Genomic DNA, 22,793 nt, shown 5'->3' on the forward strand with positions numbered 1-22,793 from the left:
GCCCTAGTCAATCAACAGAGCCATTTTGCCTTTGGATTGTGGAGCACACAACACCCAGATCCCACCCCCCCCCAACCCCCAACGATCCATTCTGTACCAGGCCACAGAACGCATCTGGCTATACCCACCCAGGGTGTAGTGTTGCCTGGTGGCTGCCTGCTTGGTTGTGGGGAGTCAGGGACAGTGGAAGAGCTGAAACAGGGCTGTGGAGAAGCTGGACTGGAAGCAACAAGGAGCCACCCAGCAGCCCAAAAAACAGACGCCTCACTGACCTGTAAACATACAAAAGGTAAGATTTTGATGTGTCATTGTGCGGCAGAGGTTATTTAGTTTTTCCTTTTTTTCTGAAAATATTCTGTGGATGGTCTAGGGTTATTAGTTATTATTCTGGGGTGCGTGTCTGAGCTGGTGTGTCCGTTGAGGACTGTCAGCATTCCCAGATCATGTCTGGAGATTGGCAAACAGGGATTTTAAGGGGCACTGCGACATATATTTGCTCTAGAAAACCCTTCTTTTCCCAGGTTTTAATCCAGAGAAGGGCTGATGGTGGAGAAATGCACTGTCATGGAGAAACACACCAGCAAGTAGCAGAAAACAGGAGACAGCAGATTCAGTGCAGGAGGAAACAATGATCCACCTGCCTTGCTACCTATGTGATAGAGGAGCACATTTAATTTGGACGGAAATATTACAATTTGTCACATCAGTGTATGTATTTATGCATACATTCACAAATATTAACTGATAGATCTGATTCGATTTTAATCCGTTGTAAAAAAAAAAACTAAGATGGCACCCCCGATTTTAATGATCCATCACTGTGTTACTCAGTTTAAACACTGGAGTGCAAATACTGGTATCACACCGGCATTTTTTTTCCCACCACATCCCGCTGGCTAAAACGGATTCTGCCCTAGTTCAAAATGGTGGTGACAGCCCTTGCGTTCATAAACAGTCTGAAGTAGGGGCGTTGCGATGCCCTTAAGGTAAACAAGTGCAGCTACCAGCTGGTTATCTAATCACTGGCTTAAAATATAGATACGTAAGTAATTGTATCCCCGTTTATTGTACTTATCACTGAGACTTGCAGTGTTCTCTGTACGCTTAAAAACACATTTGTGATGGGTTTCTCCGGTAAGCATTAGATATACGTTTTAAATTTAAATTACATTAGTCATTCGGGGTTTAAAAATGCTGAGTCAAACCTAATTCTGAAACAGAGTCAAGTCATGAGATCTGGTCCTTATGCAAGGCTCTCGACAATTCGAGCGCATTTCCATCAATACATTATTTATTGTAACATACACATCCGTGAATACTGTGACGGCGCTTTCAGAATTGTATTTTTATACTTGCAACTATTAAGTCTGTATTAAGAACTGAACACCTATAGGAGTTATTTTGACAAAAGTAAGAAAAAAATATTTTTCTGATATAATTTGTCGAACGTTCCAATTGTACCCAACATTCTGTTCGATGATTCTTATTCTACAGCAGCACAGTTATATAATTATAATTAATACTGTTAACAATAACTCGAGTTAAAAACAGTTTTCTGTCGTGCCGCTATCGTTAATATTAGAGAGCAGGTGTTTCTCCAAATAAAACCCTCTATTCTTCGCTTCCTGCAGGAAGACGCACCCATTTCGCCAGACAGCCAGGGCAGTCCGTCTATAGAAACAGGGAGTAGCGAGCGAGAAAGCGAAAACGTTGAAACGTTGAAGGGGAGAGTTCTTTCATTAAATTCTAGATTTAAAACCCGAAAAAATCAAGTAAAACGATAGATACTCATTTGGGACAGGGCTGTGAAGGTTATTTTAGAAAGTAATGTCAAGTCTCTGACCTACTTAATTTTATCCGTCGCGTGTGAGCCTTTTTTTCGTATAATTGTTTATAGTGGGTAACAACGCAGTTTCGTGTAATTCACGTAAAATTACTGAAGTGACAAAAAACCTAATTGCATTCATAATGCAATTACCATGCGCAAAATACAACAAAGAACATGACCATACTATATGTTTTCAAATAAGAAATAGAACTGTTTAGAAAAGTAATAAAATCTAATACGAATGTACATGTTAATAGAAAGACAAGCTCTGAAGTAATAATCTTCACAAAAGAATCATAGTGGCTTAAAAAAAAGAAAATATCACTAATGCAGTTTTTTTTTACAGTAGATAACATCAAACAAACAAAATCTGGAGATGTGATTTCCTCAAAGTACGGTAAAAGCGGTATGTTTCCGGTCTAGTCTGCACCAGAAAGATACTGTTGATGATCACAGCATTTACAGCCAGAACAAAGCCTTTGTTTTCCATTTAAAGTCTCCTGGGGGGATTTTAAATGCCACGTATGTATGCGAGGTTTCTACTCAAAAAGACATTAAGATACTGACCATGAGAAGCTAAAAGGGAAATTATTTGGTGGCATTTTGAGTAATTCTGAATTTCATTCAGGCTGCCATTTTGAAAGTCTCTGTACTGCACTGGGTAGTCATTGCCAAGCTGGCATTGCAGATAACCTTTTGTCCAATGGGAGGGAGAAAGCAAGTATCAGCATTAAGAGGGGATGATAGTGCCCAAAAAACTCAGCTTGTCCATAATGGTTGGGGTACATACCACTAAGGGGCGAATAAATTCATCTAAGATAGGCCAGCACTAAGCATTAACTTTAATAAATTACATTGCTTTGCGTTATATCTGTCAGGTCCTGGGAAAGAACTGTATTTAGACTAGGAAGGAAAAATTGTCTCAGTATCATCATAGCTTTAAATGTATTGAGTATTAAGAGAAAGAGTTCACTCCACTATTACATTTATGTTTTTAGAAAAATAAGGTAGACAAGTAGACATATTTATTGATTAAATAAGCACCCATGGCTGACCATGATGCACTTGAATGACTTTGCATGTTGTGTAAGCGTGAATCACTGCACTAGAGAGAGCTGATTGGGCACAGGTGACAAGGTGACTTAACGCTCTACGTGAATGTCAAGCCTTGTGTAGTGAAAATCTGTAAAGAAAGTGACAGAGAGAAGCCAATTTGCTCTGCTCATTCGACCCATCCATACACTGAAGGATGGATTAAGTCCTCTGAGCTGGATTTCCCAGAATCAAAACTAAGCCCTCTTTAGTAATGAATCAGGGTTTGAGTAGCCCACCTTGACATGCTTCAGCCAGTGTTGTGCAGATGGGTGAAACAATATGCTCTTTATTGTGTGTATATGTGAGGTCCACATGTTATGATCTGAGCAGGGGTGTCAAGTCACTACAGAACTCTGCCTGTAGTGATTGGTGGAGTTGGCATACTGGTATGACGCATCACTCATGCTGACATAACTCCAGCTGGACACCACACTGCTCATGGATCAACGGCATTGTTCAGCGATTGGAACGTGATAGTTGTACCATGGATACCCCCTTGTGCCCCACTGAATATTTGTGGATTGAGCTGGGATGACGAGTTGGCATCAAGGGGACCAGCTCCATGCTTGTCCTGGCTGTATGAGAGGAATGGGTTGGAATCCTACAAAACAGTTTCTGCAATCTGGTGCAAAGCGTGTGTACTGTTGTAGCGACAGATGCTACTAGTAGCATGAGTGGGGGCTCTGTGGCTAAGGATCTGTGCTTGTGGCTGGAAGGTTGCTGGTTCAAATCCTGTGGCCGGCAGAGGAATCCTACTTTGTGGTGGGCCCCTGAGCAAGGCCCTTAACAAGAACTGCTTCAGGGGTGCTGTATAAATGGCTGACCCTGCGCTCTCACCCCAAGCGTCTTTCCCTGTCTATGTATCTCATGGAGAGCAAGCTGGGGTATGCAAAAAAACAATTTTTTAATGCAAGAAATTGTATATGGCTAATAAAGTGATCTTATCTTAGTACATAACTTGCACAGTAGACCCTCTGTTGATCAGTCCTGTTGATAAGAATTATTGTTCAGTATAATGAATTGACCTATGTCATATCTGTTCAGTGAAATTAAAAAAAAAGATTTTTTCTGTTTCCTGGTATTAACTTTGTGCAGTCATACAGTAGGTGATGTTTCTTTTGAAACTTTCTCAGTTTGAAGCTTTAGAAGCTAGAAAATCAATCTACTTTTGTGGGAGCTACTGTTTCCTTTAAACATTTATTTGCTTAGTTTTGCTTTACAGATCCTTACACAATATTTAAAATCCAACTTGCATAAGACAGAATAGGTGAACCGGACATAGGGGGACAGCAGAGGTGCCCTGGTCCTTGAGGGCTGGTGCATCTGCAGGTTTTCTTTAAAGTAGCAGAACCCAAAGAGCTAGGAAAACTAAACCTGGTCCAGTTTAGCCAATAACAAGCTGTTTCAGGTCATTATAAACCCACCTGGCCTGAACACCTGTAAAGACATTGGGCTCCAGTACAAGGACTGGAGATCGCTGTTGTAGTGTCCCCAGGGTTTTTACAGAAATAATAGTCCAGCAGTACCCAGTGCTGGTCCAGGAGCACAGGTGTGTGTGTGTTTAGGCTTTCCAAGTCTCATTAAAGCAGCAACACCTGAAGAGTAGGGAGAAACTGAAAGCTGTCCAGTCAAGCCAGTAACCAGCTTGTTAAATGCCAAGTCAGAACCAAAGCTTGCAGACACACAACCGTCTGGTTCCAGGATTGGACACCCATGACTGCTTTCCAATACTAAATAAAAGCAAAATATACTGTTCTTACAATATAACTGCATAATAAGATAAGTGCAATTCGTTCATTTTCTCTTTGTACCTGAGAGGTACTCTGAAAGTGTTCGTGTAGCATCGTCCTAAAGAGCAATATCACACTCGCCCTCTTTGTGAATGTTTTTAAGTCTCACTTTTGTAAACTTCAGTTACTTTTCACGGTGTAGTCACATGATACTCTTCTTTGCAGCTCATGAGCAAGGTACCATTCACTGACTCATCACACTGCTGTGATTCCATCCCAGACATGACAGGTCCCCCACCTCTTTATTTTGTTAGGAGGATGGTCGTTTTAACGTTTTCCTTTCTTCTGCCAGCAACATTACAAAATTGGTACACAGGATTGAGATTCTCGTGCACCTCTACCTCTTGTGTATGGCGGCTCTTGCTCTTAATCTGGTCCCTGATTATACATGTACTAATGCTCACAGCCTTCTCTGCTTAATGCGATAGTGTGGATTGCAGAAATCGGATCACACCCTGGCTAAGAGGCTGTGCAATAAAGAGCCAGATAGATATGTGGGGTAAAGGAGTAGTTTACATCAGCTTTTCTTTTCTCTTCTTTGCTGTTTTTATGGTTTCATCTGTTGTGTGTATTCTGTGAGGCTCCATCTTTTTCTGTCTGTGTGAGACGCTATTTACCACACTCATTGTTTTTCTCAGGAAAAATGAATCTTGAATCCGAATTTAAAGACATCAAGTCAAAAATAAGAAAGAGATTGCAAAATGATTGTTCAAGCATGATTTATGTAACCAAATATCTTTATTATCTTACTTTTAAGTTTATTAAGGTGATAGAGGCAAGTGTCATTTATAGTAAATGCTCTGAAAGCTATACTGTTCTAGTTAGAATCTGAAAAAAGATTATAGAAATTGCATTCTGAAACTCGTTCTTACTTTGTCATTTTTGAAAATCTTGATGGAAATGACTCATAGAAGGTCAAAAGATGTTCACCCACCTAACATACTTTTGTATTTTCTGGATTTGTGTGTTGCTAGTTTGCTGTGCAGTGCACAATTACCAACCATTTGTCTTCTCAGAACTTATGGTTTGTTGAAACATTAAGCTGACGTGGAACGTTTCCAGCAAAACCATCATTCAACTAGAAAAAAATGGTTAAACATTATATAAAACATAAGGCTAATAACATGAAAAAACAGGGAAGAGCTATGATGTAAACTACGTTTTTACAATTTTCAAAGGGCTACTGGAAAACTTGATTCTGCAACACTTGGCAAGCTACACAGTCCAGTTTGCTTCTAAATGATAGCAAGCTTGATTGCAGCTTCACGCCATTGTTCCAGCTGTTATAACACTGAAGGCTAAATCTTCTTTGGGTCTAGATCATTTTTTTTCTCCTGAAGCATCGAATCAATAGATATTGAGCCCTGGTAGACTGCAGTATGATCAGCTCTGAAACTCAAAGAGACAAAAAAGGGGATTCATTGCAAATGGGTGCTGGACAAAACCTCAGAACGTCATTTGTAACTGGCCAGTGCTTGATTGCACAATGTGCCCCATCCATCTATCCATTCTCCAACATTTCCTTCAGGATCATGGGGGAGTGGGAGGGCACGCAACAGATGCAAGTTAGCGTACACCCTGGATGGGACACCAGTCCATCCCAGGGCACACACACACACACACACACACAGGCACAAACATTCAGATGAGGACAATTTTTCTAGAAGCCCATTAGCCTACTGGTATATCTTTGGACTGTGGGAGGAAACCAACATGAATGAAGGCACAACATACACAAACTCCACACAGATAGCACCCCAGGTCCAGAATTGAACCCAGGGTACCAGGGCTGCATGGCAGCAATGCTGACCACTGCGCCACAGTGCCAACTGCAATATAGCAAACACTGTGTGGAATGTGTAGCACTGTCTGTTTGCAAGTTACTGTACATTGTTTTTTAGGTCCACGTTTTCTTCAGGATCAACAACACTGTTTTTTCATTGTTCCCCAGGCTCGGACAGAGGAGCAGTCGGACCCCTTTCCCAGCCCTCGGCCTACTCTAAGCGCCCAGCAAATGGCAGGCGCCTCGGTGAAGGTGGCGGTGAGGGTCCGCCCCTTCAACTCCAGGGAGATGGCCCGCGACAGCAAGTGCATCATCCAGATGAGCGGGAACACCACCAGTGAGTATCCAGCCCGCGTCTGCAGCACTTCCCAGCAGCTGAGACAGGCGGGATGTAACCTCGGTTTCACGACACCTGGTCTTTATTGCATAGATTACTGCTGTGCGTTTCTTGAAGGATGAATTGGGCCGATTAAACCCGTTTCTTTGACCATTAAGAGATATTTTTGTTGTTTTGGAAATTTTGTGAGAACTACTGCTGCATTGATCAGAATATTCCATTGTAATCTTAATTCACATCAAGGAATGGATCAGGAACAGCTGTCGATGTCCTGCAGGACTATGGCCTTGTGTATTGCAAATGATTGATTGGCGTGCTGTTTTCAGCTATTGGCGTACTCTGTGTTGTGACCGGATGTGTTTCACAGTGGTTTTGTGCAACTCGAGTGGATCAATAAACATGCTAGAATCTGAGCATATGACTAACGCTTTGTTCATTTTTGGCCATGTATATTTGTCAGCCATTCTGAAAGAGTGTGATACGTAATGATGAGATTTTGATTTGGTGGAAGTTCACATGGATTCTGGAATAAAGGAACAGAATGAACAAGCCAGCATCAGATATAAGAAAAAATGTGTATCAATTAGCAACCAATTATGGGTAAATTATATATTAGAAGTATAAAAAAATCTGACTTGACATTATTCTTTCACAGATATGCCCAATTGAAAGGCATTTAAATACATTCATGGCAAAATCTGGTTCAGGCTATAATTCAAAGACTTGTGTACTCCCTGCTTACTTTAATTATTGTGATACAATATTGAGAATACAGTAGATGACATACCCAATGCTAATCTGTTCTTGTCTAGTTTCTTTAGTAAACTGTTAAATTATGTTTTAGATTTTGAGATCACACTAGATCAACCATGGCTCTTTTGTGTAATGAAGAAGCACTTCATGTTCTTGTACAATTGTATAGAACGCCTCTCATGAATGCCTGATAAGATATTAGTGGCGGGATATTTTGTCAGACCCATGGGTTTGCAGCTTGCCTTAGGCAACAAAGATAAAATCAGTAATGTAGCAGCTGCATGGGGGAATTGATAAATCCTCTCCTGTGCCTGTGTACTTCATTGAATGCTGTGTGACAGCACAAATATGGTAATTGTGGTATTATTTTTTAATGAGAAGATAAATTCTGGTTAATTGCTTTATTTTAAAGGTATTATTAATATGGGTTCTGTAGAACCATACTTTTTTGCCCTCTGTAATCTTGGTTTCCCGCAGCAATCAGGAATGTGTCTCAAAGAAGATGGCAACAGAAAAGGTTTATGTTTTTCCATTTAGGGAACCGCCAGGGCTTTCATCTTTGTCTATAGCTCCTTGAAAGAAAATAACACAGAGATTATTATTGCCTATCATCTTTATATATCATCTTATATATTTTTCTCCTTTTTCTTTTATGAAACAGGGACCTTAAGAGCTCAGCAGGTCTCATTTCCATTTATATTAAACAGCTTTCTGTCTGAGTGTCTTGCCCCCTTTTAGAAAAGTCAAAATGAAAGGGTGTCATCAAAGTCCTTTCCGTAAATTTGTGTTGCTAAGGGCTTGTACTAGTTCTAGTACTAAATTCTTCTTTATTTTAGTGAAAAACAAGCATATTTCAGATGCTGTATACCATCCACCCTACAGTACGTCAATGTTTAGTTTTAATCTGGGTGCCCTTCAGAGATGGCCTCATTTGATGTTCTAGTGAATGTGAAAGCCTTCAGCAGTATCCTTGTGTTAAGGCTGTGACTCAGTTCATGGTGAAGAAGGGATGTAAGGAACCAATGAGAACTTAGTGACTCTGGCTGTGAGGAGACTCTGGAGAGATTTAATTTCCAGTCTGCTACATGAAGCAAATCCATTTAGTCAATAATGGATGAGGCTTTTAAAATATTCACTGAGTGGCCTAATTTTATCGTCTTCTCCACCCTAACCATAACATCTCAAGAAAACAAAGACTTTTTAAACACGTTTTTGTAAGGTAACTTGTGCGTGGGAACTGCTGGATACTGGGTGATTGTGGTCATGACATCACTTTCTTAAGAAAGCTGTTTGTGCCTTCTTATAATTATCATTCTCATCTTCCTCTTCTTAATAACATCTTCTGGCTGTTCCTCTAACTTAACGAGGAGTATTTTAGCCTTGATTAACCATTGTTGTGGTAGTTTATCCCTCTTGGTTTTTGAATGTGGGATATTGTTACAATGCATTCAACTTTTTCAGATGACTTAGATGCATATTGGGCAGCATGTTGGTACAGTGGTTAGCATTGCAGTTTGTATGCTCATCATCTGTTTGTATAGGTTTTCTCTGGGTGCTCTGGTTTCCTCCCACAGTCCAAAGACATACTGGTAGTTTAATTGGCTTTTGGGAAAACTGGTCCTGATGTGGGTGTGTGTATGTCTGTGTACAGTATCTTCCCTGCAATGGAGTGGTATCCCATCTAGGGTGTATCCTGCTTTGAGAATGTTGCTTGCTGGGATAGGCCCCAGCTCCCCTGTGACCCTGTATGGAGAAAGTGGTTGGAAAGTGGATAGATGAATGAATCTTGTGCTGTAATGAATGTCATTTCTTTAGAAAATCGACATCTTTTGTTGCTCAAAAACAGTTTTATGCTGGTGCACTCAAATATCCCACAGACTGCATGGAGCCATAGAAATGAAAAAATTGAGTCAGTGTTGAATCTTTAAATAGTGTGGACTGCAGCTCCAAACCAAATCAAAACACTCTTGATAGAGTTTTGAAAGCTAAGTAAAAAGCACTTTCCTTAAAAAAGAAAGTTTAATATTGTCTTCTAGTCAAATTATTAACACATTATTGTTGCAGTGGGAGAAAGTTCCCAAAGATGGTAGTTGCTCTTGGCAGGTTCAACCTGATAAAGCACTAAATCTTGAACAGTGGGATATCATAGGGAGGTGAGGTAAATTATTAAGACAGGATGATGTTTCCCTAATTAAACATCTGTAAATTAAACAGTGATGTATTTTTCTAATGTGCAGAGAGGGCCAGTTGATCACGATAGTGGGATTTTATGGCAGTTAGAAGTGAGGATATAAAAACTGCGGGCTCTCCGATCTCCTACAGAACACATGCAGTGCAGTAGACTTATTAAGACATCAGATCTTGAATGGTTCTTCAAGTATTGCCGAGAGAATTTTAACTTCTGTTAACATCTTAGATCTGCCTTTTACTGGAAGGTCGTGGTGAGAAATCAATGTCTCCCCCCTCCCCACGCCCCCAGCAGGAGATCTAATTTCTCCCCACTTTTGTTCACGGAGCTGCACTGAAACCGATGCCTTTTCCACCTTTGGAATCTTCTTCTCCTTTCAGAACAGAGAAGTTAGACCTCTTCATTTCCTATCCATTTCTGAAGTGTTAATTCAAAAATCAGGTGCATCCCACAGTCATATAAGGTTCTCCAACGGTTGAGAAAATAATTCATTATGTAGTCAGGCTCTAATAATTTCTTGGCAAAGGAGACGTATGAGCTGCCATTGAATTGCCGCTGAACTGACCTTGAAGAGGCATGCTGGCTCTGGTTTTTGCTGTATGACACACCACGCATCAAAGAAAAAAAGCTTCAAGATTCTATACTCTATTACTGTGTCAGCAAAGGCGATAGAAATTTGCCCCAGTGCAGACCAAATAAAAACAGCAAAAACAACACTTATTACCCTTACACATATGCAGCACATATTATTCAGCCAGTCAGTTGAAGACTCAAAAAAGTCAAAACAAAATGTATTTTCTTGAAATGCACACTGAGCATTAAAAGAAACCTTAAGCTCCATGCATGTAAAAAAAAAGTAACCACTACAACATTTGTGTCAACATTAATCACCACATTAGTGAGAAGGTTGATTGGGCACGGGCGATGTGGTCCTTTGGCCTGTTGAATGTCAAACCTCGTTAAAACCAAGGAAGAAGAACACAGAAAGGTGGCAATATGCCCCATGTATCAAGAGAACAACACCTTTGTTCCAACAGTATGCTGGAGACTGAAGTACAGTAAGTCGCCTTAGGTCAAAATGACACAAGTGGACTGAAGTCCTCTTTAGTGATGAATCAAGATTTTGTGTAGACCTTCCTGATCCTGAATTTAATTAATTGGTGTGTACAACAGACCCTTCTGCTTGCCTTGTTTTGGTGTTCTAGGCAGGGGTGCCTTGTCTCTACAAAATTCCGCTTGTAGAGATTGATGGCAATCAGGCTGCATGGTGCTACATTGCTCAGGTCCAGGGAACTCGCTTGATGTCCTTCCTGCAGGCTCATCCTGTTGTGACATCATTGCAGCAGGATAATGCATGCCCACATCCTACTTTTGTGACAGTTCTCTCTTGTATAATATGAAAATGTGACAGTTATGCCATGGATGTACTGCTCACCAGATTGAAGCCCCACCTAACATTTATGTGATAAAACATTAATAGACTGTGACTTTCACAGCTGACCCTCTGTTGTTCCCAAATGTTCATCATAATGAATTTACCTATGGCATGTCTGTCAGAATAAGTAAGTACCCTGTATGTCTGAGACAGGAAGTGTCTGAGAATTCAATGTTTTTCTCATCATAATTTTGAGACTTCGTTGCAGTAATTTTAATACTTGGCATATGTTTCTGAATTGAGGAAAAAGTGCCAAGGTACCAAAAATATCAGTAACCTGGAATGTTCTTACTGTTTGACATAATATTGACATATTTCTTTGTAATTTTGTACATAGTTTTCTTTCATATAAGTTATGTTAGATTGTTTTCCTATTATAGAAATACAATTAAAAAGAAACAAGATAGAGTGAATTGTGTAGTGAATATGGAAGGATATCATTCTAGTTTGATCCTTCAACACAACACCCCATTCTATAATCCATTCAGCTGGAGTAGGGCCTTATAATTTCCAAAGCTGAGAGAACAAATGCTTTAGCAGCCACATCTGCAAGTAATAAGAATTTCTAGTGGCAGCAGTTTATTTGATCTTATATTCAGAATCCAAATTCCAGTATCTCTATAATTCTAAAATACTCGTTAACATCACCACCACATGTGTATGAGTTTTCAATTATGCATTTAGGAGGTATTGTCAGAAATGTCCGTGTTGAATTGATGTGTTTCGTGGATTTGTAAGAAATCTTGTGCAATGCAGGTGTGAGCAGTATCTGCGCTATAATCAGAAAACACCCTTATTTTCAAGCTTATATGTGATTCTCTGAATAACTGATTGATTCCGGGATTTCCGGAGTTTGTTCCACAAGCCTTTTGTCTTCTGTATTTGTCTGGTATTGAAAGACTGTAAAAAATGATTGCTAAATATAAATGTTTTATACGGACCATACTGTCTCAGTTTGTTTCAAAATGGTGCTTTTAAGTGAGCGACACAAGGAGGGACAGAAAACAGGAATGACATACTGTATCCTGGTAGGTGACGGTTGCCCTGGTAACCCAATGCTAAAAAAATTGCTTGGATCACACTCTGTAAAATAACGGAAGACAATATGGTTTTGGAAAAAGAAATACAGTTCAGACTTTGTTACTGTCATATTGTATTTATATAGTCTCTAAGTGTGAATAATTTACATTCAAATGATGATAGAACCACTTGTATATAATCTGAAATGTACTGTACAATTCCTAGCTGGAGTAGTGTACCTGTTCTCACCACAGTAATCCACGGTTGCTTTTTCAGGCATTTGTTAAAGAAAGCACTGCAAGGGGATGAGCCCTGTGCTGTGCTTCGGTTTTGAAGACCATCTGCATTTTTAGAGACTGGATTTGAGCAGCTACCTGTCATGTTAGTTCTTGTCCTGTTTTCTGTATCCAGTACAGTGAGAACAGGCTTTTTACGGTTTAGAGTTATTTGTGTCTGGCCCTGGCCATGTGCTGCCCCCACAGTGTAGGAATCAGCAGGCTATCTGGTTTGTTAATTGTTTGCTTGGATAAAGAATCGATGGGTCCAGTGGGAGGCAGATCTTGTAGGAATGGATGATGTCATGACATTTCTGATAGCCGTCCCTGGAGGCAGTCCAGAGGGAGTAAATGGGTTATTGTGTACGCTGCTTGCATTGGAAGTTGGCAGAACTTTTACTTTGTATGTACCTCATAGCATCCATTGCTTTATATGTGAAATAGGGTGGAAGAGGGTTAATGACCTAATTCCCACAATGTGAAGAATAGCTAGGACTGGCCAAAAGGCCTGGTCTTTGTCATTCACTTCACTCATATGTAAGAGAGCAGCAGTCAGCCTTGTTCAGTGAGCTAATGGAGAGCTGAGAGATCAGATGACTCATTTTCCTCTTAAGGATTTTTGTTTCTCGGAAAAAAGAAGTGGCAGTAAAATATGCAGCTTTGAACAGCTAGCGGGAATGGTATTTGTAAATAACGATCCATGGGATCTTTCAAGAGCATAGGTGGTAAAGACAATGTCATTAATTTCTTGTTAAAGAAGCTCCACATCTGCAGATTGTCACTTGAAATTGTGGTTAATAACACCATCCTAACAAAAAACTTTATTTAATTTATATAGCATTGGTTGTTACTGTGTGAATCACACGGCTGCAAAAAACTCATATAATGTGCCATATACAGTGTTCACTGGAACAAAAATATTGAAAACCTGGGCTACATTTTTTCTTCATCTTCTTCTCCAAAAAGCATTTCAAGAAAACTCAAAGCTCTAGATCAAAACACACTTAGGCAGCCATTCAATAGTCCTGAAGTTGAGGTTTTCTGACTTCACACAGAATACACTGTGTAGCTCTTATTATGTTTCATTTTTGCTGTTGAAACACAATGGTTTTCTACCACATCTTCCTGGAATTACAGCATTTTATGTCTGTGATCAATCACTATTTGCTTTAGTGCTATCTAGACCAATTATTTTGCTTGCAAAGAATGCAAAAGGCAGCTTGTGTGATATATTTGTTCACCATTGATTTTAGTACTTAACGTAATAATACTGTACACATGGAAGCATTATTGAGCATTACCTAGAAACTAAAAGTGAATGGGCTTTTTGAATGCACAATTAAAAATGCAAGCATCATATTACTTTTAGAGTAATAATGAAACCTAGATAATGGATGCCCTTGCTTGTATTTTATTGTACAGTTGAGTCTGCTCTCTCCTAAAGATCTCAGTCACTTTTGTTTTTGGCCGAGTTCCAGTGGCCCTTTGTGAAAAGGGTTTCAACGTTGCATCGAAAACTGCTGACGCTTCCTGAATCTCTGTCCCTCTGCACGATTGACTGGAGCAAGTCATCTGTAAGAGCCTGACAGCTTGTACACGAACCCCTTTCAGTCAGATCTATGGGCAAATTCAGACTCCCGTCAGAGTGAGATGTGCAGGCAACTTCCATGAGGCAGACGCAAAACCCCCAATGGGGGATGAATACAAGAGGCACCTGTACCTCTGTGAGAACAGTGAGCATTTGCCTCATTATCGCCTGCCTGCCAGTAAGAGGCAAACTCAGTGTATCTACAACTCTTGTAGTTGTTTTCACTTGGGGATATTAGATCTAAGGTGTGTTTCTAGTGTATTAAACTCAGTGTTTTATAAAGATTTTATAAAGGTTTTGTTTGCCTGGATTCATTGTGAGATTAAAGTCCCGATGACTATTGCCTTCCTGGAAAGGAGATGGTGCTATTCCATCATCTCTGCTATGCAAAACACTTGCCGTCAGTTCTTTGTACAGCACATACTGTAGGACAGAGTGAACGAGTGATGCAAAAACAGCCACATATGCAGGTAATTAAAAACTGCCCCTGCTGTTTAGCTGGATGCATTTAATGTACTATTCCCGGCCCAGCTGTGCTCGGTAATCTACTTCTTATGGAGGCTACAGTGATTTACAGTTGAATCGAATCAAGACAGATAAAGACAGCGAGAGAACTCTACACGGGAGACCTGATTAATTATTCCGAGGAAGCTTCAAAGTCATGCCTGTTGATTATGGAAATCAGGCACGGACTGAAGAGATTTCACTTTAAATTTAGACGCATCTGCACAGATTGCAGTGGTTGTTTGGGAAACAATGGTGATGCCTTGCGCTGATCCTCCAGAGATGCTGATCAGCAAGTGAATTTTGTTGTATGGTAAAGAAAATCGATTAAGAAAACCAAGGGCTCCAATGGGCAAGGCCATTTAGGGCTCTCTTGATCATTGGAAAGGATCAGAGAAACATTTCAAACTGCTTCCTGAAGCTCCTCTCAAGGAGCCTGTGTCCACAAATGTTTCTCTATTCCTTTTTTACAGTGTAAAGCATTGTTAATATCTGAACATTTGTGTCACAGATGTCAGAAGGGACGAACCGTGGAATGGTAGGAAGCGGAAAAAGACCCTATGCGTAGCAGCGGAACGAGGAGTGAGCCCGGGCTCAGCGGTGCAGGAGTTCAGGAATTGCCGTATAGAAACCTACGGCCTTAAGCCACAGACGGAGCGGCGACCTGGTGCTAGGCGGGTCTCAGGACATCCGAACGTCAATGCTGAGCGAAGGGGAATGAGTGACCCGGAAATATATAGCCCCAGAGAGAGAGACACCGGAAGGACAGTAAAGCACAGGAAATTAGGGACAGGACAGAGTAGGAGCGCCCTCTGGCTGCAGGGGGTGTGACAATTTGAGCCTAATATTCATAAACACACAGAAGTATTTTAAAATATCTGTAAAGTCACCATAGTTTGTATATTAAGTATTATTGCAAACACAGAAGTTATATGTGCTAAAATAAATTTATTTCTATGTTTTTTGTATTTAGACATTTTTATTGTGCCCTAGAAGTTACTGCCCATGACTTGTATTGGCCTACTTAATAATTTCATCTATTTTTACACAGAGACCTTATCAGGCAACTCATAGGTCTTTACAAAGAAAACAGCTGGGCTACAACGTAGCCAGCAGTGTGACGTAAAGGCTGGACACTACTGATGTTCCCAAATCAGAGTTGTTTATGTCAACACGCCAGTCTGGAGCAGTGCACTTAGGTGAGGCTGACGCAGAGGTTAGGAGGGAAACTGAACTTGAAGTGTGGGAAAACTGAAACCAAGCAATAAAAAATTAACAATCCGTTGCTCCCTCTGAAATGGAAGTGTTGGTTGTCTTTGAGAAACAGGTGTGTGACCCCTGACTGCTGCCAGATGAACCTTTTCTTTACTCCTTTTCCACAGTGAGATTAGACCCTGGGGCCCAGTTGCATAGCAACAGGGGTCGTCTTCGTTGGGTAGACTGGTTGACATGGCGGTATGGTCTCCTGTTCCTTAGTGTCTCCCTGCTCACTGTTTTCTTCAGGCTATATGCGTTCTATTTTTAAGCTTCTTCAGTAAAGTAACCTTTTTGTTCCATCAGCTGGATTTAATTGAGGGCAAAGAGCCATAGCAAGGCTTAATTACTTGTTCTTATTATCATGAAAGGTTAGGGACAATGAGAGACTTTCCAGCCATTCATATTGGCCCAGACAAGACTAGAAAAGAGATCTTCAACCTTCAGAAAAACTGTGCTTTAAAAATCACCCTTCACAGAATTTGGTCATGCTCTGTTTTGAATTATCTTGCATTATTAAGCAGGTCAATTTAATTGTGCTGTATTCAGTTCTGGATTCCTTTATCCATTACCTTGCCCTTGTTAACAAACATTTTTTTTTCTAAAACAAGTTACAAGGATCTATGAATATTGATGCAAATACTATTGATAAAGTGCCTGTTTTTTTGTTGTTCAATTGGTGAACTGTTAAGTTGTACTCCACAAAGCCATTTGTACATACTGTATATCATGCATAATAATAATAAAATGTATTGAAATTAAGAACATTTATTTATTATTCAATGCCTTGCTTTTACAAAATCAGAATGAATTGTGTTTTTAGATAAAACATTCCATGGATATCAAACTTTAGTACTGTAACATTTAACATAACTGTATGCATTACGATTGGTGGGATAAGGTTTCCTTAGAGAACATCTATAGTGTGATCTTTATTTGGATTTTATTGTTTAAAGCACAGCAGGTCATCAGCTGAAGTGTGGCATGGTATTCATACTGCATGTAGTGACTACTTAAAGAAGAAATCGGTAAAGCTTATAGCATGTAGAATTTAATGTCATCATAATACATAATGCAAAGCCTGAGTAAATCTATTATTATTGGTCACTGTTAAAGTAAAAATGATTTGCTATAATGAAACCCTTAGTCACAGTCAGTAAATCAATTAAGCCATTGAAAACTTTTGTCTAATGACAGTATATTGACTTACTTAGTGGATCTCAGATCTCTTTGCTGTTTTTTAACAGTTCTAAGGACTTTCACTTACGTCTTAAAAAAACCCAGGTAATTACTTTGACACAATGGTTAGGATAGAGTATAAAACTCAGGAAACCTACAGTCCTCACCAGGGGCGTAGCCACGGGTGGGCCTCCCTGATTGAACCTAGGCCTACCCAATCAGTCCAAAGTAATTTATTTTTTTCCCCCATGTTTGCGTTACATGATTTGCTTTTTAATGTTACGTGTTTGATTTGTGATGTGATGTGCTATTGGCTCGCTGTATCTTTTGTGACCAATAAGAAAATTATGTAAATATAGTGGGGGCGGTGCATGCGTAGCCATAGCCTAATTGGCTATCGTTGTTGTCAGACACTCTTAGATCTATCTAGCGCGAGGTTTTTGTTTTATTAGCCAACATGGCAAAACAAAAGCATATATCTACGTTTTTCAAAAAGCCGCCTGTAGATGACCAGACCAGTTCCGAAACAAATAAGACACATGAGATGCTACAGGCATCTTGGGTGTTAAGGAGTACAGCCTGGCTTCCCGAATACAAGTGTTTCTGGAAAGCAAGGGGCAGTGCACGCGTTTGCTTGTAGCAGCTCGATACATGCTCGACCTGTAGGAGTTAAGCAGGAAGAGGTTGTAAAACGTCTCCTGTAAACAAATTACAAGTTTTGGAACGCATGAATAACATTAAGGTAATACTGATGGATAGATGCAAGTTTGCATTTTATAGATAACTATTCAGATCGCCTCTAAATGCCCTGCAGTATTTTAAGTGAACGACGTTTACAGAGCTAAAATATATTTAAAGTATGTATTTGACGCTTTTATTAGCAGACCATTCTTGTAATTAAAGGTACGAAGAATTGGTTAGCACTGTAATGCGACTATAACAATTCAGTGTTAAGTCTTGTGGGAAGTCACGAATTTCTAAATGAGGTGTCTTTTGGCATCTGAAATAGAATACTAATTTCGTGGGTTTCAAGTTTAAAAGCACCATGAAGGGTCAAACAAGATCTTCAGAAAGTAACATTTTAATACCTTCATAGTTTTTATTCTCATGGCGCCTCACTCGATATTACCCTTGGGGCGATGTATTTACTCTAACTTCTGAAACCCATACGTGCGTGCACGTTCTTCTGGTATGTTATGCTCAAATCCGCTGAATATTTAAAAGGAAGGGAAAAGCTCTTTGTAGTTGCCTCCCCTAAAGACAGCACTAACGATTAAACCACCACATTCGTTAGTGCTACGTTTGTGCCGGTTTGTGCCGTTGAAAGTAACGTTTGTGCTGCTTTCGTTCCCGAGATGTAGTGCCTTGTTTTTCCGGTGATCACGTGACCACGCAGTGCCGCCGTCTGCAGAGTTCAAGCGCTCTGTTACAGTTTAGCTCGTACACTTAACATTTTAGAGACAGTCAATATCCATTAACATATTAGCCTCCTTAAATGTGAATAATACTACCACATGACACCAACAAGTTAACCATCTATGACATAAACCTGTGGTTGTAATGTATGTAAAAGCATACGTGATACGTGATTGTAAGATCTATGGTTTTTATTTTCTAAGGCAAGTATTCCTTTCCTTTCTCTACCGTGACACGCTGTTGCCAAACGCTTAACTGTGGGATACCATCGCAACAAGTCCTTCGCAGCATGTCATGATAGGGACATCGCATCTATATCGCGGCAGTGTATATCAGACTGGAGCCTCGCTTCAATGCCACATTTGCACCGCTGTCGATACAAGGGTCTCATATCAGGACACGATATACCCAGATAGGACGTGTCGTGATATATGGGGTCAGCGCATCCTGTCAGGGTATGTCCTTTCACGACATAGGAGTGGGGCATTTCGTCAGGGTATGTCATATCGCGATATAGGGCCTTTCACGTCATGACATGGGGGTGGTGCCTTTTTGCCGGTGTATGTCATATCATGATACGGGCTTCATGTCGTGATATGGCATGTGGCAGTTTGATCATATCGCGATATAGGTCCTTTCATGTCGCGACATAAGGGCGGGGCATTTTGTTGGGGTGTGTCATATCGCGATATAGGGGCTTTCATGTCGCGATATGGGGGTGGTGCCTTTTTGCCGGTGTATGTCATATCGCGATATATGGGCTTCATGTCGCGATATGGCATGTGGCAGCTCGATCATATCGCGATATAGGGCCTTTCATGTCGCGACATAGGGGCGGCTCATTTTGTCGGGTTATGTCATATCGCGATATATGGACTTAACGTTGCGACAGTGTCGCCAGACGCAAATGGGTATCGCGATGTGATCGTGATGCGCGCACTCCTATCGTGACATGCTATCGGAGTCGTGAACGCGCTGTGGATGCCATGACATGCTTGCTATTCAGTTTTGACCTCAGTGCGACTTCGCTTAGATTGATTAGTAATTGGAAACCAATGGATGTGTTACTGTATATCCAGCGTGCTCATACAGCACACACGGTTAACCGGGGCGACAGTATTTGGACCAAGAAGAACATCCATCACCTGTGTATCTACATGTTCTCGGAACTTCCGCTATGGTGCTTTACCCAATCAGAGTGTCGATTCTCACTCTTCACCCAATCGCGGCCCGAACTGTTCGGGGGTTTAGCCAATCACGGGTCTGAGAGCTGTTCAAGCTAGCGGCGCCAGGTGGATCGGCTTGTTTACTGTCAAAGAGAATCTATTTTTAAAATGCTTTACTTATTTGCAAAATAACTACATCGACATATTTTTTAACGTCTTTATTGCTTCACAATGTCCCGTACTCTTCGAAATAAATACATTTTTATTTGCAATGTAATGAATACATGGTATTTTAACAATTTTAATCGTATAAGGTAAATACCTTCTGCTTTGCACTTCAAAATGAGTAGAAATGTAAAGTCTTTGATCATTATATTATTATTATTATGCTCGTGCTTTCAATTTTGCTTTTTATTGTTAAATTATATAGATCTTGAAACTAATACCTAAAAATGTGAATATGGACTCTCGTGTTGTACCTGCAGTAATTTGGAACCTTGTGTCTCTTCACCAATGAAAGGAGTACACAAGCAATACATTTTCGAGAACATGCCTTACACCTAACCCAACGAACTACAGTAACATAAGTAACTCCTCCTTAAATGTAAGACTGTTTATTCGCAGGTGTGCCCTCACACTGCATTCTACACCAAGGACTGGACGGAAACACAAAGATTTGTTATTGGAAACACAAAGATAAAAAGACTGTGAGCTCATCACTTCATGTTTGCGCACAAGACCCCTGTAAATACAAACACGTGGATAATGACAGTTTATTAAAGAATTCAGATATATGTTCACTTCTGTTATGTGAAAGTAAAAAACATGTTTCCAGTATTGCCGCGGTCCGCGGGTGTGAGACGGTGGACTTGCTAGTGTTGCTTCTCGGATGTGTTGTTTACTACCCGCGACAACCTTGTAGTGCCCCTTAAAAAACACCCTGGCTCTTTTTCACGTTAACGAATGTGCTTTGCATAAAAACGTCCCTTGGTGCGCGTTTATTTAAGAAGGAGACAGTGAGAAACTGATCACAGATGTTTTAAAAAGCACACCGCTACGAAGTATTAAGACGTGCTCGTTTAAGCGTCTTGGTAAGAACATGCTAAGAACAATTGTTTGATAGTGTTCTCTTTTTGAGACTACCCCGCAACTCTTCTGATTAGGGTATGTGATATTCGTGACAAATTTAATTTTCCTGCCCACACAAACGCACAGAAGACACTAATATTAAATGCAAAATCCACCACCGCCCCCACCCGGGAACACAATTGCAGAACTGTTACTCTCGCACCGGTAACAGACGCTTGAACTCGGCAGACGGGGTCACTGGAGGCCAAAGTCACCGTGCACGGTCACGTGATCACCGGAAAACCAAGGCGCTATATCGGGATCGCAAGAGCACAAACGCTACTTTCAACGGCAGAAACCTAACACTACCGATTAAGACCGGTCCGGTTCCCCTACGACGTTGTAGAAGGACTTGTTGAAAAACAAGACGTTATTTCTAAGGAACGAAAACAGATGGGAAGTTACTTTCAACGGCACAAACGTAGCACTAACGAATGAGGTGGGTTTCGTCATTGGGGGGGGGGGGCAACTTCACGGAGCTCAAGGTAAACCCTGCATGGTATTTTAAATACAATATTTCGGACGGATTTTGAATCTTGCGTTTTGCGTTGTGTTCATTGTGTCTTGCAATAAAATATTAACTTCAGCGTAACTCGTAAAACCACTGAACAATCTAAAAGCAGGCATACGAAATAGAACTGTTACAAGCAAGAAGTGAAGCTTTTCTTTATCTAAAGACAAAGTCCTCATACGTGAGACCTTTGGAAACTAGCTGTCGTTTGAACGGGAATTTGTCGACCCTCTAGACAGTGACGAGATTATCGCCATATTCAATTCCAATTCCTCGCGCACTTGAAGGCCACACTTGCTCTACGTCACAGAAGTGCGGACCTGGAGGAAGGGCTTAGGGCGCAGGACGGCCTAGATCTCTGTTCCTCACAGGCTGGCAAAATATACATCACAAATGAGGTTTTGACGCGGTTCATTGTTTTTATTTAAACTGGTTTTAATTTCTCTTCAAGCTGAAATTATGTAAAGAGACCAGCGTTGCTTGTCTGGTTTAATACAGACTGTGCCAGAAAAAAATGACGAGCTGAGCTCTTAGCACTAATAAGAACAGAACACCTTTGAGCAGCTGCTTTCAGACAGATTTTGGAATAATTTTTACTCAGATAAGGCATTCTTGAAGGTTTACTGCTGGTCTGCATCAACTTGAGCAAATTTGAATGGTGGTGGTACTCTCCTTTGCTGTAAATGGATCATTCCAACATGAAGGTTAATACAAAATGCACGTAAAACTTTACTGGGCTGCAGACCAATGTTTGTGTACTGGTGTAAACTGTATTATCATCTTCACTTGTGCGTTGTGTCATTACATATTTGTCCATGTGGCTGACCAGTATAGAAAGCCTTGTGGATTTATTACACCTTCCTGAGTCATTCCTCTGACACTGCTCTGTTATAAAACACCTCCTTGGATCTGTAGGAGAAACAATAGCAGGACATAAAAGATTATGAAAATAAAAAAAAATAGTCTCGGGACATGACTCAGAGCAGAAAAGAGAGAAAATTACATTAGGATATGAATTAATGTTCTGTTCTCTTCAACAGGCCCTTCAGTTCTGAATCACTTCAGTCATCAGAAACTATGTAGGCTAATAAAACGTGTCGTACAGTACATTGTCTTACATAGCATGTACCTTGAGTCAGAGAAGAAATGAGAAAAACTGTAGAGGGAATCTGTACAATTATAGATTTTACTGATTTAATTCATTTTCTGTATTGCGAGAGACACATAATGTAAGAGTGGGCATGTACCAATAGGTTTACATTCATCTTATTCAGTAACCACTTTCTCCTTAGTGGGATACAGTCTTAACCAGCAGGGCATAAGACAGGAAACACCTTTGAATGATACTCCAGTCCATCATATTGATCACATGTGCAGTCACACATCCATGGAGGGTCATGCTCATGTGTCTTTGGACTGTGGGAGTGTTGGAGGAAACAAGAGCACAGAGAGAAAACAAGCAAATACAAGATAGGAGCATGCAAACTCCCCACACAAGGCACCGCAGATTAAATCACAATCCAGCTCAGAACCCAGGAATTGT

At 40.5% G+C, this 22,793-nt stretch overlaps 1 protein-coding gene across 22 annotated transcripts in view; it reads left to right on the forward strand.

The window, feature by feature from the left end:
- The window catches only part of kif1aa (kinesin family member 1Aa), a 90,192-nt gene continuing 67,399 nt past the window's right edge, over nucleotides 1-22,793 (forward strand). For 14 of the 22 annotated variants that reach the window (XM_015361203.2, XM_015361204.2, XM_015361206.2 and 11 more), the window contains exons 1-2: nucleotides 1-289; nucleotides 6,665-6,833. In XM_015361203.2, the coding sequence (XP_015216689.2) occupies nucleotides 6,728-6,833 (106 nt within the window). In that variant the 5' untranslated portion in view covers nucleotides 1-289; nucleotides 6,665-6,727. The remainder of the gene's footprint in view (nucleotides 290-6,664; nucleotides 6,834-22,793) is intronic. The other 8 variants (XM_015361213.2, XM_069197794.1, XM_069197798.1 and 5 more) reach the window with 1 other exon arrangement.

The sequence above is a fragment of the Lepisosteus oculatus genome, chromosome 13 (assembly GCF_040954835.1).
Source record: "Lepisosteus oculatus isolate fLepOcu1 chromosome 13, fLepOcu1.hap2, whole genome shotgun sequence".
NCBI lineage: Eukaryota > Metazoa > Chordata > Actinopteri > Semionotiformes > Lepisosteidae > Lepisosteus > Lepisosteus oculatus.